The 15,297-nt window shown below is 38.9% G+C and overlaps 1 protein-coding gene across 1 annotated transcript in view; it reads right to left on the bottom strand.

Moving 5' to 3' along the window:
- Positions 1–332: 332 nt before the first annotated feature.
- The window catches only part of exoc5 (exocyst complex component 5), an 81,828-nt gene continuing 66,863 nt past the window's right edge, over positions 333–15,297 (bottom strand). Inside the window, exons 14-18 of the mRNA XM_060829126.1 lie at positions 11,651–11,771; positions 11,225–11,311; positions 8,886–8,994; positions 5,885–6,100; positions 333–1,716 (exon numbers count right to left, since the gene is read on the bottom strand). Coding sequence (XP_060685109.1) covers positions 1,528–1,716; positions 5,885–6,100; positions 8,886–8,994; positions 11,225–11,311; positions 11,651–11,771 — 722 coding nt within the window. The 3' untranslated portion in view covers positions 333–1,527. The remainder of the gene's footprint in view (positions 1,717–5,884; positions 6,101–8,885; positions 8,995–11,224; positions 11,312–11,650; positions 11,772–15,297) is intronic.

The following is a 15,297-nucleotide window of genomic DNA, read 5'->3' as shown; positions in this document are numbered from 1 at the left end:
ATTATTGAACAAAGTAATTTCAAAACTATTGATTTATCAGAATACTCAAACAGTAGAAGTATCTCAGTGGGTTTGCCTTTCTTTCCTATTTTGAGTTTTCCTGACTTTGAACAATTAGACCTGCAGTCGCTAAAAGGTGGTTTGAGTTATATAATGAAAGGTCATACCTGTTCGTCCAATCATATGACTATTTTGTTTCAGATTTAAATATCTTTTGTCCTTAGCATTTAAGGATAATTAAAATTTAACATTTCATCTTTCCCCACATACAGATAATAGTATCAAGGATTATTGACAATAATACAGAAATAAAAAGAGAAATACTTCAACTATTCTGTATACTGGGGCATTTGCAGTTTAATCATGAGGAAGTAATGTTTACAATTTTGCTAATGGAGGAATTCTGCAGCTTTCCACTGATCATTTCCAATCTTTCACTCTTCATATTCCAGAAGAAATACTGCACAGCATGCACACACAGGAAATAATTACAACAATTACAACTGTTTGGGAATGATGTAAAATCATACTCTAGAGTGTGAAAAAGGATCAGTACAAAATATAAAAATTACTGACCAATTGTTTGTAGTACTTCTGGTCACACTGATAGGCAAGATTTATTCAGAGAACATTTAAATGATTGACAAAATAAATTTGAGGTCTGTTGAAATGACTGATATTTATAGCAAAAATAATTAAAACTCACTAACTTTAAGAAAAAAATTTCCCCCATACGTTAAGAGCAATGACTTTCAGAATGCTCAATTCTTCTATCTCCTCTAGCAATGTCATTATTAGCGTAACAGAGAACAGTAATAACACCAGAGATGTCAAAAGCATTATGTATTTAATCGAGCACTACTTGCAGTAGCTCATTAATACTAAAGCTAAGTTAACTTACATAGGAATGGCATAACAGAGACACATACAATCGCCTCAACCCTCACCCCATTCCCTGACAAACAAAATAACCTATGAAGCAATAACATGTTCAATATGCTGAGGCACCTGCTGTAGCTGTTTAATCAAAGACCTGTATAAACAAATATACTATTAATATAGTGTTACATCTGTGTACAGTAAGAGCAAGTGAATCCATTATGCCTGGATACAACACTGTACATTTTCTTCAAACGAGTGTTTATAGAACTGAGCTTTAAACTTATTATTCAGTGCTTCAACAACCTCCCTGATTGTATTTAATTATGAACAGCAATTTGTTACATATGGACACTGAGTTATGTTAGTAGCTTCTGATAGGTTCAGCTCCAAATAATCATTAGAGCATAAGTTGTGCAAAAATATTATTGTGTTTAACTTGGATTAACTCAGCCTGCAATGAAGCAGTTCAATAATGGCTGCTTTTTACTGAAGTCACAAATATCCCAAATATATTTGTAAATGGCTATGTAACAGGGGTTGGAATGCCCTGTATTTAAAGCTTCTGAAGTTCGAAACAACCTAAGCCCAAAAAGTCCAGCGTATCAAGCTTCGAAACTGTACTCAGATTTCAAAAAACCAAGGATTTCAGCTGAAGTGGCGACCAAGGCGTGCTGATCTGTAGTCAGACCGTAACTGCACGAAGGCATGAAGGATGTTCTTGTCAAGATTAGTTAGATGCTCTCCAGAACAGACCTGCTTTAGGTTGTCAGGTGCTACAACCAGGAGATTACAGAGTGCATGCAGCGTGTCAAAAAGTTGCAACACCAAGGGAATCTATATATAAAAAACAAAGAGAAAAGTGCAATTAGCGGTTGTAATTCAAGAAAAATTGCATATTTAGTAAAAGCAGCTTTAATCTGAAGAATGCAAAAGATATGCACCAAATAGGAAGACTAATAGTTTGGGCAGACGTTTTCTTATCCCATTCCCCACATCCTTCCCCTGCCAAATCACAAAAATAATGGACAGTAGAATCACTGGCTGGAAGTATAAACTTATCTTGATTAGTTGATGATTACGTAAGACAGAAATGCATAAGAGAGAATGCAATGGAAAACATGGAACTCTCATGAGGATTTGGAGGACCTCTTTCTAAAAATGGCAAATTGCACTTGTAACACAGAGTATAATTCTGCTACTTAACTAATAACTGTACTGTATAGGGTGTAGGTTTGCTCGCTGAGCTGTAGGTTTGATGTCCAGACGTTTCATTACCTGGCTAGGTAACATCATCAGTGGTGACCTCCAAGTGAAGCGAAGCTGTTGGCTCCTGCTTTCTATTTATATCTTTCTCCTGGATGGGGTTCCTGCAGTTTGTGGTGATGTCATTTCCTGTTCGCTTTCTGAGGGGTTGATAGATGGCATCTAGATCTACGTGCTTGTTTATGGCATTGCGGTTGGAGTGCCAGGCTTCTAGGAATTCTTTGGCATGTCTTTGCTTAGCCTGTCCCAGGATAGATGTGTTGTCCCAGTCAAAAATGGTGGGTTTTTTTTCATCCGTGTGTAGGGCTATGAGGGAGAGGGGGTCGTATCTTTTTGTGGCTAGGTGGTGTTCATGTATCCTGGTGGCTAACTTTCTTCCTGTTTGTCCTATGTAGTGTTTGAGGCAGTCCTTGCATGGAATTTTATAGATGACGTTGGTTTTGTCCATGGGCTGTACTGGGTCTTTTAAATTTGTTAGTTTTTGTTTGAGAGGGTTGGTGGGTTTGTGTACTACTAGGATTCCTAGGGGTCTCAGTAGTCTGGCTGTCATTTCTGAAACTTCTTTGATATATGGTAAGGTGGTTAGGGTTTCTGGCTGTGTTTTGTCTGCTTGTCGTGGTTTGTTCTTGAGGAATCTGCGCACTGTTTTTTGAGTATCCGTTCTTCTTGAATACGTTGTAGAGGTGGTTCTCCTCTGTTTTTCGATGTTCGTCTGTGCTGCAGTGTGTGGTGGCTCATTGGAATAGTGTTCTGGTATAGCTTCGTTTGTGTGTGTTGGGATGGTTGCTGGTGTAGTTGAGTATTTGGTCAGTGTTTGTCGGTTTTCTGTATACACAGGTTTTGTAATTCTCCGTTGTCCTTTCTTTGTGACATCCAGGAATGCGAGTTTGTTGTCGGTTTCTTCCTCCTTGGTGAACTTTATGCCTTTGAGGGTGTTGTTGATGTTAAATGTCTCTATCTTGTTTCATTTTGTGATGACAAAGGTGTCATCTACATAGCGAACCCAGATTTTTGGTTTGATGGTTGGTAGGGCTGTTTGTTCGAGCCTTTGCATTACCACTTCTACTATGAATCCTGATAGCGGAGATCCCATGGGTGTGCCGTTGGTTTGTTTGTAGACTATGTTGTTGAAAGTGAAGTGGGTGGCGAGGCAAAAACATCGTTATATTACCTGCAGACAAAGGTCGGCTCACAGTCATCCTGAACAGAAGGGACTACATAGAGAAAGCCAATGCACTACTCGCAGACACCAACACCTACCAAAAGGTGGCGCTAGACCCGACCCCACAACCAGGAAACAAAATTACATATCTCCTAAGAAAATTACACAATTCCGGACAATTAAACAAGACGGAATTCCAGAAAATGAAACCCGACAAGACCAACACCCCACGATTCTACGGACTACCAAAAATCCATAAACCAGAAGCCCCCCTCAGACCCATAGTCTCCCTACCCAGAACACTTACTTACAGACTGGCCAAAGAACTACACGCAAGACTGAAATACCTAGTAGAAGAGTCACAGCACTCCATTCACTCCAGCCAGGAATGCCTAAAAATCATCAAAAACACCAAAATAGAAGACGACAAAGCAATGATCTCATTCGACATAACAGCACTGCTCACCTCCATCAACAATCGACCTAGCAAAGGAAACACTTGCCACACTTTTAGAACAGATCATCACTCACACACCAACCACCAATCACATTACCAATGAAAACACCATGAAGCTAGTGGACCTGTGCCTCACAACCCACTTCACTTTCAACAACATAATCTACAAACAAACCAACGGCACACCCATGGGATCTCTGCTATCAGGATTCATAGCAGAAGTGGTAATGTAAAGGCTCGAACAAACAGCCCTATCAATCATCAAACCAAAAATCTGGGTTCGCTACGTAGATGACACCTTTATCATCACAAAATGAAACAAGATAGAAGAGACATTTAACATCATCAACAACACCCTCAAAGGCATAAAGTTCACCAAGGAGGAAGAAACCGACAACAAACTCGCATTCCTGGACGTCACAGAAAGAAAGGACAAGGGAGAATTACAAAACCTGCGTATACAGAAAACCGACAAACACTGACCAAATACTTAACTACACCAGCAACCATCCCAGAAGCCTGGTACTCCAACCACAATGCCATAAACAAGCACGTAGATCTAGATGCCATCTATCAACCCCTCAGAAAACGAACAGGAAATGACATCACGACAAACCCCAGGAACCCCATCCAGGAGGAAGATATAAATAGAAAGCAGGAGCCAACAGCTTCGCTTCACTTGGAGGTCGCCACTGATGATGTTACCTAGCCAGGTAATGAAACGTCTGGGTATCAAACCTACAGCTCAGCGAGCAAACCTACACCCTAAACCTCAACTTGAGCTACAAACCTTCACAAACCTTGCGATAACTGTACTGTGTTCTTCAAGGTGCAAGGACACAATGCAAGTCAAAGTGGGATGTATTTTTCTCTCAAGCCTCATTCTTATGATGTAAATTGCATTAAAGTTAGGTTGTTTGATCAAGAAACAAGAAAAAAAGCTTCAGTTAGTTTCAGATTTTCACCTACAAAAAATGCGATGTCTGAAGAGTCGATGTACCATTTTTGAAAGCTGGCTTAAGGAGATACAAATGGAAAAAAATGTTTACAAAATGAGAATATTTCAGAAGAGTTGCTTGAAAATTGCAAGAGCAAGAAGTACTCTAAAGAATGACATCAAAAAAACAAAGTGAAAACAATTTGTCATGTGATCAGAGTTGAAAAGCTATAGACCAAAGTCAAAGTGGACAGCAGCAGAGACAGGAGTTTGACCTCACTATTGTTGAAGGTCACAGATAGGTTATGTACGAGTTACAGTGAATGACAGAGGATAGTACAAAAAAAACAGATGAGCATGGCATACCATTACCAATCTCCTGTTAAGAGCAGCTTACAGGAGATTTGTAGAAGTTATATACAGGGCAAGTTTGTAACCTTAGAAAAGAAAATCATTAGATTTTCAACAAAGCATACTTCCAGTTACACAATGCTTCATATTCCTTTAGTGTACTTACAATGATGACAAAAATATACTATAATTAGAAGAAAATATAGCATTTATGTTACTTCAATACAATAATGTAAGTGTCCATGCATAATTATTTACTATCGTTAGCAAGCCTCCAGCATCAGTCTGACATCATAGACCATCTGGTCATAGAAATACAGAAATGGTTCAATTAATTTGCTGAAAATAGGGCAAGTCAGCCTGATCCTCAATTCTGAATGTGGATTTGCTGAATATCTGCATGGTTATATTTAACTACATTAATGATTTCTAAGATGCAAACAAACAGATGTTTGGATTAAAGATTTAAGGTTAACCAAAATTTTAGGTGATAACATGTATACTTTTAACACTACATTACAACATAATGGATATTCTATTCTATTAGTCCTGACAAATTAAAAAGGATCCTTGCAATTTAGCATTATTCGGTAAATCTATACATTCAGTTCGCTAAAGTATTGTTTACTATTCAAGGCTGATTTTCTATTAAATTAATATTTTGTCATCAAAAACAAATCAGAAGAATAATGGACCCATTTAATACTTTTAAGTCACAATTGTTTCAATTTGCTACCAAAAAGGCAAGAAAATATTACATAATCAGCAGAAAGAGTGTAAAGCAACAACAGCGGTGTTGCGATAATGTTAATATTCAGAGCATATACAACACCTTAAATTCTTTGGCACACTTCCGATATTCAGCTACATCACAGATAGCCAGCATGCCACCCATTGAACTGTAAGTATACTGCTGAAGGTGCTCATGAATTAGACGATGGAAGCGAACTCCAAATTCTGTTAGAACAGTATCCACATTCTTTCCATCCATCGAATTTCGATTTTTTTCTACTTGCTTTCTGACATAGCCACAGACTTTGACACAAGCCTAGCCAAAAATGAAATGCGACATCATTACTGTGCGCTGTTGTCTTAAACTAAGCAATGAAAATGCAATATTGCATTATAGGCTAAATGCAATTGCTTCAAAACTGCATTATGTCATCTGACAGTTGCAAAGTTTATAATACAAACGGACGAACTTTCAACTTGTAACAATTTTCTTCAACCTCTACACACCCTGTATATAACCTCTATAAAATTACTCATGAGCCAAAATGAGATTTATATTTTAAACAAAAATGTTATCCATAATTTAGTTTTAAATGTTATATCTTCATGGGATAGGTACATCAACATTAGTATACAAAACATTCATCCCAAAGACTTGGGAAGCTTCTTTACAATCAAACTCCTGCTGAGATTGGTCATTTGATGTATTTCTAAAACAGCTGCTCCAATGGAAGATACAAAATGATTGCAACCCAAGCAAAACACCATCACTGCTGGGATCACTGCCGAATATACAAATCTTTGATGGATCTTTGATATTATTATTGTGCATGGACCAAACCTTGACAAGTCAATCGATTATCCTAGCTAGCCATTTTCAATCGTTTTGTTTTCTGTATAATGTGCGGCCATCTCAGAGGTCTCAACCGTAAAAAGTATGTTATGTAGTACTGGGCTCAAATATCTTTCTTTTGTGACAGCTCCTCTTGAGGTCTTCTCAAAGACTACTTTTTGATTTTCACAAGCCACTTTTTGGTTGCATTGTGACTGCAATCGCAGAATTGAAAATCATCTTGTACCTCTTATGAGTCAATGACTGTTTGCCACACTGAACATTTCTGACCATCCTATACTCTAATTGGTAGCAGGCTTTTGAAAGTTATATAGCAGAATTACTGAGCTTTTCCTTGTATGTCTACAGCCTAAAGGCACGAGCAGCAGATATTCTGCAAACTTAAGGGATGTCTCACTCCTCATGTCTTGATATAAATGATCAATTATCTTTCTGGATCTTGTAAAGTGTGTAAAACTAAAATCAGCTCCTTAAATGCAGTTCTATGCAATTTAGGATGGTATGAACACTGCATAACTTGTTTGGATACACATTTGTCTTAGTTGGATGATTATGTTTCAAGCTGTAGTCCAGGAATTAAGCACATAATATAGACCTAATCCAGTTCATGGGAGAATTATATTGATAGAGAGGCCACCTTCTAGATGGGATATTAAAATGAAGGCAAAAAGTACGGAGGTATGGCATTGAGGGTGCGTTAGAGGTTTGGATTATGAAGTGGCTGGCTGGAAGACAACAGAGGGTAGTAGTTGATGGTAAAGGTTCATCTTGGAGTGCAGTTACTAGCAGTGTTCCACAAAGATCCGTTTTGGGACCACTGCTGTTTGTCATTTTTATAAATGACCTGGAGGAAGGGCTAGAAGGTTGGGTGAGCAAGTTTGCAGATGATACAAAAGTCGGTGGAGTTGTTGACAGTGAGGAAGGATGTGGCAGGTTACAGCAGGATATAGATAAGCTGCAGAGCTGGGCAGAAAGGTGGCAAATGGAGTTCAATGTAGATAAGTGTGAAGTGATTCACTTTGGTAAGAGTAACAAGAGGATGGGGTACTGGGCTAATGGTCAGATACTTGGTAGTGTGGATGAGCAGAGGGATCTTGGTGTCTATGTACACAGATCTCTGAAAGTTGCCACCCAGGTAAATAGTGTTGTGAAGAAGGCAAATGGCGTACTGGCTTTTATTGGTAGAGGAACTGAGTTCTGGAGTCCTGAGGTCATGTTGCAGTTGTATAAGACTCTGGTGCGGCTGCATTTGGAATATTATGTGCAGTTTTGGTCGCCATACTATAGGAAGGATGTGGAGGCACTGGAACGGCATGGTAGGAAGATCGTATGAGAAAAGGCTAAGGCACTTGGGGCTGTTTTCATTGGAGAAAAGAAGGTTTAGGGGTGACTTGATAGAGGTGTACAAGATGATTAGGGGTTTAGACAAGGTTGACAATGAGAACCTTTTTTCACGTATGGAGTCAGCTATTACGAGGGGGCATAGCCTTAAATTAAGGGGAGGTAGGTATAGGACAGATGTTAGGGGTAGATTCTTTACTCAGCGAGTCGCGAGTTCATGGAATGCCCTGCCAGGAGCAGTGGTGGACTCTCCCTCTTTATGGGCATTTAAATGGGCATTGGATAGGCATATGGAGGATAGTGGACTAGTGTAAGTTAGGAGGGCTTGGGTTGGTGCAACATCGAGGGCCAAAGGACCTGTACTGCGTTGTATTTTTCTATGTTCTACGAAGTATGTTGAGCTAACTATTAAAGGGATCGTGTGGTTCACTTCAATGTATAGATATTTTTTCCAAGCCAGCATTCTGCCTCAATCACTTAAAAGCAGATTCATTGTTTGTGGAACCGTTCTACATACAAATAGATTGCCTTTTTTTGCACAGCAGTGACCCGCATTTCAAAAAGAGTTATTGAACGAGAAGTCTTTTGGAATGTCCTAATGATGTAACAATGCATTATCAAATGATAATTTATCAGAAATTTAGAAAGTGATGTTAGAAAAAGAGGCTAAAGATAATAATATAGATTCAGACTGAAAGCTATGCATAATTAGTGGAAATCATTAGAGCTGGCAGATATTGATTTTGTGATAAGATAAGAATTACTGATTTGTAATCAGTTAAAATTTTCAAAGCAATCATTTGGCACATTTGGGAGAATTAAATATAGCAACATTTTACGGAGAATAAAACTGATAGTATGGTGTGATTATATTTTACATATTTGCAAAAAAGTTTTGGATACATACATTAGTATATTGAATTAGTACGTTGTTTTCATCTTCTGGCTTGAAGTCTGTCTTTTTTTGTTCAACACTCAGGATATGCTTCATATGTCCAATCATACAATTCAACGTCCTTCACAAAACAAAATTTTTTAATGTGGCATATTCCAGTTATTTCATTTTAAGTTGGTACAGAACTAGGCAATTTTCTTAAAAATTGCAAAGAAACAGCATATAGACATTATAGAGGCAGTGTAAATTGCTTCAGGGTAACCTTTGAAATATGATTATTTACAGTTTTTGAAAGGTTGACTATAGCATTGTACAATAATAAATTATACAATCCAATCAGAATTACACCAGAGATTAAAGTGAATCTATGTCAAGACCACTGCTCCTGACTACTTTTATTCATGATCTAGTTATACATGACAAGGAAAGGTTTCATCTGCAATCTTGCTGACAAAGATAATGAATCCCAGGGTTATAGATTATGCTCAAATATGGACATCAAGGGATTGGACCGCTCATAGGTAAATTAAGTTTAAATGGCAAACTGCAATATTATATACATATGTTATAAACATAATCAGGGGAAATCATTAGAGCTGGCAGATATTAATTTGCTGAATTCCTTTAAGAAGTGGACCAGTTTCACACCGGAGCAAAGATCACCTTGTATAACACCGCATAAAGTTATCAGTGCTAGAGTGTTCTGGACTGGTTCCAATTGCCAAAATGCTCATACAGGTTTGCTTCCAAACTGAGCTGAATTTTTAAATCTAGTTTTCAAATCGCCCAGGTCTCATGGTTTCCGGTGGGGTGAAACAATGCATATACTGCGAATCTCTAAAAACTGAATGGAGAGTTAGGTTGGATGAATAAGAGATATTTTCCTATCGAGCATGTAAGAGAACATCAACTATAATGGAAAGACAGAGAAGTTGGGTTTCTTCATAGCCTAGAGAAAGTTAAGATTTAATAAGAATGTCCAACTTCAGTCAAAGGTTTTGATCAGACCATAGGACATAGGAATGGAAGTAAGGTCATTCGGCCCATTGAGTCCACTCCGCCATTCAATCATGGCTGATGGGCATTTCAACTCCACTTACCCGCATTCTCCCTGTAGCCCTCAATTCCTTGTGACATCAAGAATTTATCAATCTCTGCCTTGAAGACATTTAGCGCCCCGGCCTCCACTGCACTCTGCGACAATGAATTCCACAGGCCCACCACTCTCTGGCTGAAGAAATGTCTCCGCATTTCTGTTCTGATTCTAAGGCTGTGTCCACGGGTCCTAGTCTCCTTGCCTAACGGAAACATTTTCCTAGCATCCACCCTTTCCAAGCCATGTATTATCTTGTAAGTTTCTATTAGATCTCCCCTTAATCTTCTAAACTCCAATGAATACAATCCCAGGATCCTCAGGCATTCCTCGTATGTTAGACCTACCATTCCAGGGATCATCTGTGTGAATCTCCGCTGGACACACTCCAGTGCCAGTATGTCCTTCCTGAGGTGTGGGGACCAAAACTGGACACAATACTCCAAATGGGGCCTAACCAGAGCTTTATAAAGTCTCAGTAGCACAAAGTCTAGATAGACCACATCTACTGGATTTCCCTGGTCTAACCTACTTGTCACCTCTTCAAAGAATTCCAACAGGTTTGTCAGGCATGACCTCTCCTTACTGAATCCATGTTGACTTGTTCTAACCCGACCCTGCTCTTCCAAGAATTTAGAAACTCATCCTTAATGATGGATTCTAGAATTTTACTAACAACCGAGGTTAGGCTAATTGGCCTATAATTTCCATCCTTTGTCTTGATCCTTTCTTGAACAATAGAGTCAATGAAGAAAAATTGTTTACATTAGCAGGTAAGTCAGTAACTAAAGGATAATAATTAAAAACCATTGGGGAAATAACTTGCAGAAAATAAGGTGCCGTCTTTTGAAAAGATGATATACAGGCCACTATTTAGCCAGCACAGGCACATTGGGCTAAATGACATCTACAGCCTTAAATTACAAAATGAAGCTACATCACTGCATCACACATACAAAAATCCTTGTTAACATCCTAATGAAAATATACTCAACATGTATTTTCCAAAACTTTAGAATCTCCCATTCAACTGGATAAAAGGTTTTCTACAGTATACAAAGATTTTTTTTTGCAGGAGAAAAGTGTTTGCTTAGGGATTAAGCAGCTCAATGATGATACTGTTTATTGAAAAGCTGTATCTAACAGATGCCTGATGGATGATTAACCAACCAATAATGAGATGCCGTATAGACAGATGAAAAACTGTGGGGTTTAATGACATCCCTGATATGGCATCTTGCAATGAATTTATATTTACCTGTCAATTCCTGTATCCAGTTTAACTTCCATCTGTTCGATCACTTCTTTCTTCTTCTGCAGACAGTCAGTCAGTTTAGGAGAAGAGCTATAGGTACAATTATTAACCAAACATCAACTTAGTTTGAATGAGGAAAAATAAAAAAGGTAGATAATTAAATAGATAAATACACAAGTTTTTAAAAAAAAATAAGTTACTGAAAAGCTTTTTGTTCTTGCAAGTTTAATGATAAAATACATTTCGAATTTTGAAGCCTAATGATTTTTCACAATGGAGCATTAAGGATGTTATTTGACAATTTACACCATATCAATTCAACTAAGATCCAACCAAAGGTTTTCATGCAATGCGAATGTAGTCCAAATGATTATTAGCATAATCAGAGATTGGCACAAATACTTCAGTCTATTAACAAAAATCTCTCACCTTAAGAGTGGCATGAGGTGGTCGTTAAACTGTTTGTCAAACAAATGAAAAATCGTATTTGCCTGTTGTACAACATCTAAGAAGTAAAGAGCTCCGGTTTTGGAATCTGTTGATGGGATTGCTGAAGGAAAGAAAGATAACTTGTTCTCAGCTTTTAAATCCTGACATAGGATCAATTATCATCAATAATTAATCAATAATTAATTACTTTATTAATCTTCTGGTTAACATAAATAAACTGGCATAGTAACCAAATTCAAAAAATACAGACAACTACAGGCTCATGAGGCTAATTTTAAATCACTACAATGATAAGGCACATGTTAACATGGCTTCAGAAATGAAAGTTTCTACTCATGCTTAAATTTTTCAGGAGAGATAATTCAAGTGAAATGGTAAAGCCCAATGATATGGCTTACCACACCAGCAAGTCATGCTTGACAAACTTGCTGGTGCACTTTGAGCCTGTAACCAGCAAGGAAGATAAGGAGGATCCTGGGGATGCTGTATATCTAGACTTCCAGAAGGCATTTGACAAGGTGTCACACAAAACACTGATCCAGAAGAGGGCTTAGGGGAGAAGATTGGCTGACTGACAAAGCAGAGGGTCAGGCTAAATGGGTTCTTCTCTGGAAGGTGAACTATAACTAGTGGGTTTCCACAAGGTTCAGTTCTTAGACCTTAACTATTGACAATCCGTATAAATTATCTGCAAGCAGGAACATCACGTAAAAGCAAAGTTCACAGATGATAATAAAATAAGTGGGAAAGCAGGTAGTGATGAGGAGAAAAGGGTTTAGATGGATAGTGTTAGGCTAGGGAGAAAGGGCCAGAATCTAGCAGATGGAATTGAATGTAGGTAAGTATGAGATTATCCATTCTAGCCATAAAAATAAAAGGGCAAATTATTATTTAAATGACAAGCAGACTCAAAGTTAGTCAGTGCAGAGGGATCTGGATATCTTTGTGCATGAATTGCAGAAAGTAGGTATGCAGGTGCAGCTTATAATAAGAAAGGCAAATGGAATCCTGGCATTTATTGCAAGAAACGTGGATCATAGAGTAAAGAAGTGTTGTTACAATTATAGAAGACATTAGTGAGACCATTTCTGGAATATCAGTTTTGGTCTTCTTGAGGAAGGATAGCAGTTCAGAGGAGATTCACAAGGTTGATTCCAGGGATAAAAGGGCTGTTGTACAAGGAGTGGTTGAATAGCTTAGGCTCGTACTCTCAGGAAATCAGAAGAATGGGGAATGGAGGTGGTGGGGGGTGGGGGGGGGTACAAACTGATTGAGGTCTACAAATGCTGAAGGCAATTGATAAGGGGGAAATCATCTGGTCAACATCCACCTTATGGGACGGTCTTGAACAAGAGGGCATAGAAGATATAATGTGAGAGGAGGTAGGTGCGGAGAAACTACTTCTCAGAGGGTGGTGAATCTGTGGAATTCAATGTAGGAATACAGTGGAGACAGAATCAATCAATCAATAGATTCAAGAAAGAAACAGATACGTTTTTGATGAAAAGTGGGATAAAGGGAGTTGGGGAGCAGGCAGGAAATTGCAGTTGAGATCAGGACAAGATCAGCCATGATCGCATTAAATAGCAGAGTGGGCCTGAAGAGTTGAATTGCATATTCCCACTTCCCACGCTCCTGTGTTAACCACCTCACCTCCCCTGCAAAAGGCTTTTGCTAAATTGTAACCTTAACAGTGGTGCCCTGCACCCTCAACACTGGTGTCCTGCATGGAGGTGTTCTCAGCCTCCTACTGTAATCCCTGTACACCTGCGACTGTGCAGCCAAATTCGAACAAATACCATCTATAAAAGTTTGCTGATGACACCATCGCAGTAGGACGGATATCAAACAATGATGAATCAGAATACAGGAAGGAGACAGAGTGCTTGGTGCTGTGGTGCAATGATAACAAGCTCTTTCTCAATGTCAGCAAACAAAAGAACGGATCATTGATTTCAGGAAGGAAGGCAGTGGACATGCCCCTGTCTACATCAACGGAGCAGAGGTGGAGACAGTCAAGAATGTCAAGTTCCAAGGAGTGATGATAACCAGGAAATCTGACTTGGTCCTTCCACATAAATGCAACGGTCAAGAAAGCATAACAATGCCGCTTCTTCTGCAGGCAGCTTAGGAAATTCAGCATGTCCATAAGGATCCCCATTAACTTTTACAAGTGCACCACAGAAAGCATTCTATCTGGGTGCATAGCGGTCTGGTACGGCAACTATTCTGCACAGAATTGTAAGGAACTACAAAATGTTCTGCGCACAGCCCAGACCATTATGGAAGCCAACCTCCCATCCATGGACTCCATTTACACTTCTCATTGTCTCAGGTGATTTGATTCTATTGGTAGGCGAAGTTTTGTGAACTGAATATTCCCATAGCATTTGTTTTATCTCCAACTTCTTTTTGGGCTTTGCCAAGAAGCTTTTTGTGAGAAAAATATTTTTGAATTAATCAGTTAACTTGAAGGGGTTCAGAAAAGATTTACAAGGATGCTGCCAGGGCTGGAGGATTTGAGCTACAGGGAGAGGCTGAACGGGCTGGGGCTGTTTTCCCTGGAGCATCGGGGGCTGAGGGGTGACCTTATAGAGGTTTAAAAAATTATGAGGGGCATGGATAGGATAAATGGACAAAATCTTTTCCCTGTGGTGTAGGAGTCCAGAACTAAGGGCATAGGTTTAGGGTGAGAGGGGAAAGATATAAAAGAGACGTAAGGGGCAACTTTTTCACGCAGAGGGGGATATGAGTATGGAATGAGCTGCCAGAGGACATGGTGGAGACTGGTACTATTGCAACATTTAAGAGGCATTTGGATGGGTATATGAATAGGAAGAGTTTGGAAAGATATGGACTGTGCGCTGGCAGGTGGGACTAGTTAGGGTTGGGATATCTGGTCGGCATATCTAGGTTGCACCGAAGGGTCTGTTTCCATGCTGTACATCTCTATGACTCTATAATGATAAGGATGATGCCTAGGATGGATGTGTTGTCCTTCCTTAACTGTATGTAAGGATACTAGTGAGAGAGGGTCATGTTATTTTGTGGCTAGTTGATGTTCACATATCCTGGTGTCTAGATTGCTGCCTGTTTCTTCAATGTAGTGTTTGTTACAGTTCTTGCACAACATCTTGTAAATGACATTAGTCCCAAAAAAAAGTCATTTACAAAATACACTATCAGCAGTGCTTCGCCCAGAGGCCCACCAAAGACCCTAGTAGGGTGTCAAAACATCTAGAAATGAATCTTCCAGATGAAAATGGCTTCAGGTCATAGATTCATACAGCATAGAAACAGGTGTTTTGAACCATGTCTATGCTAAACACCAATCTCATTTTCAAAAGCTTATCCTGCAAAGACACCCAAAAGATACTAAACTGGAAATACATCCAGGGAAGTTATTTGGGTGGAACTGAGAAATAAAAAAGGGATGATCACCTTATTGGGATTGTATTATAGACCACCCCCAATAGTCAGAGGGAAATTGAGAAATAAACTTGCAAGGAGATCTCAACTATCTGTAAGAATAATAGGGTACTTATGGTAGGGGATTTTAATTTTCCAAACATCGACTGGGACTGCCATAGTGTTAAATGTTTAAATGGAGAGAAATTTCTTAAGTG

The sequence above is a fragment of the Hemiscyllium ocellatum genome, chromosome 8 (assembly GCF_020745735.1).
Source record: "Hemiscyllium ocellatum isolate sHemOce1 chromosome 8, sHemOce1.pat.X.cur, whole genome shotgun sequence".
Lineage (NCBI taxonomy): Eukaryota > Metazoa > Chordata > Chondrichthyes > Orectolobiformes > Hemiscylliidae > Hemiscyllium > Hemiscyllium ocellatum.
Note: the sequence above shows the minus strand (reverse complement) of the source record. Positions and strands in the feature narration are given on the sequence as shown.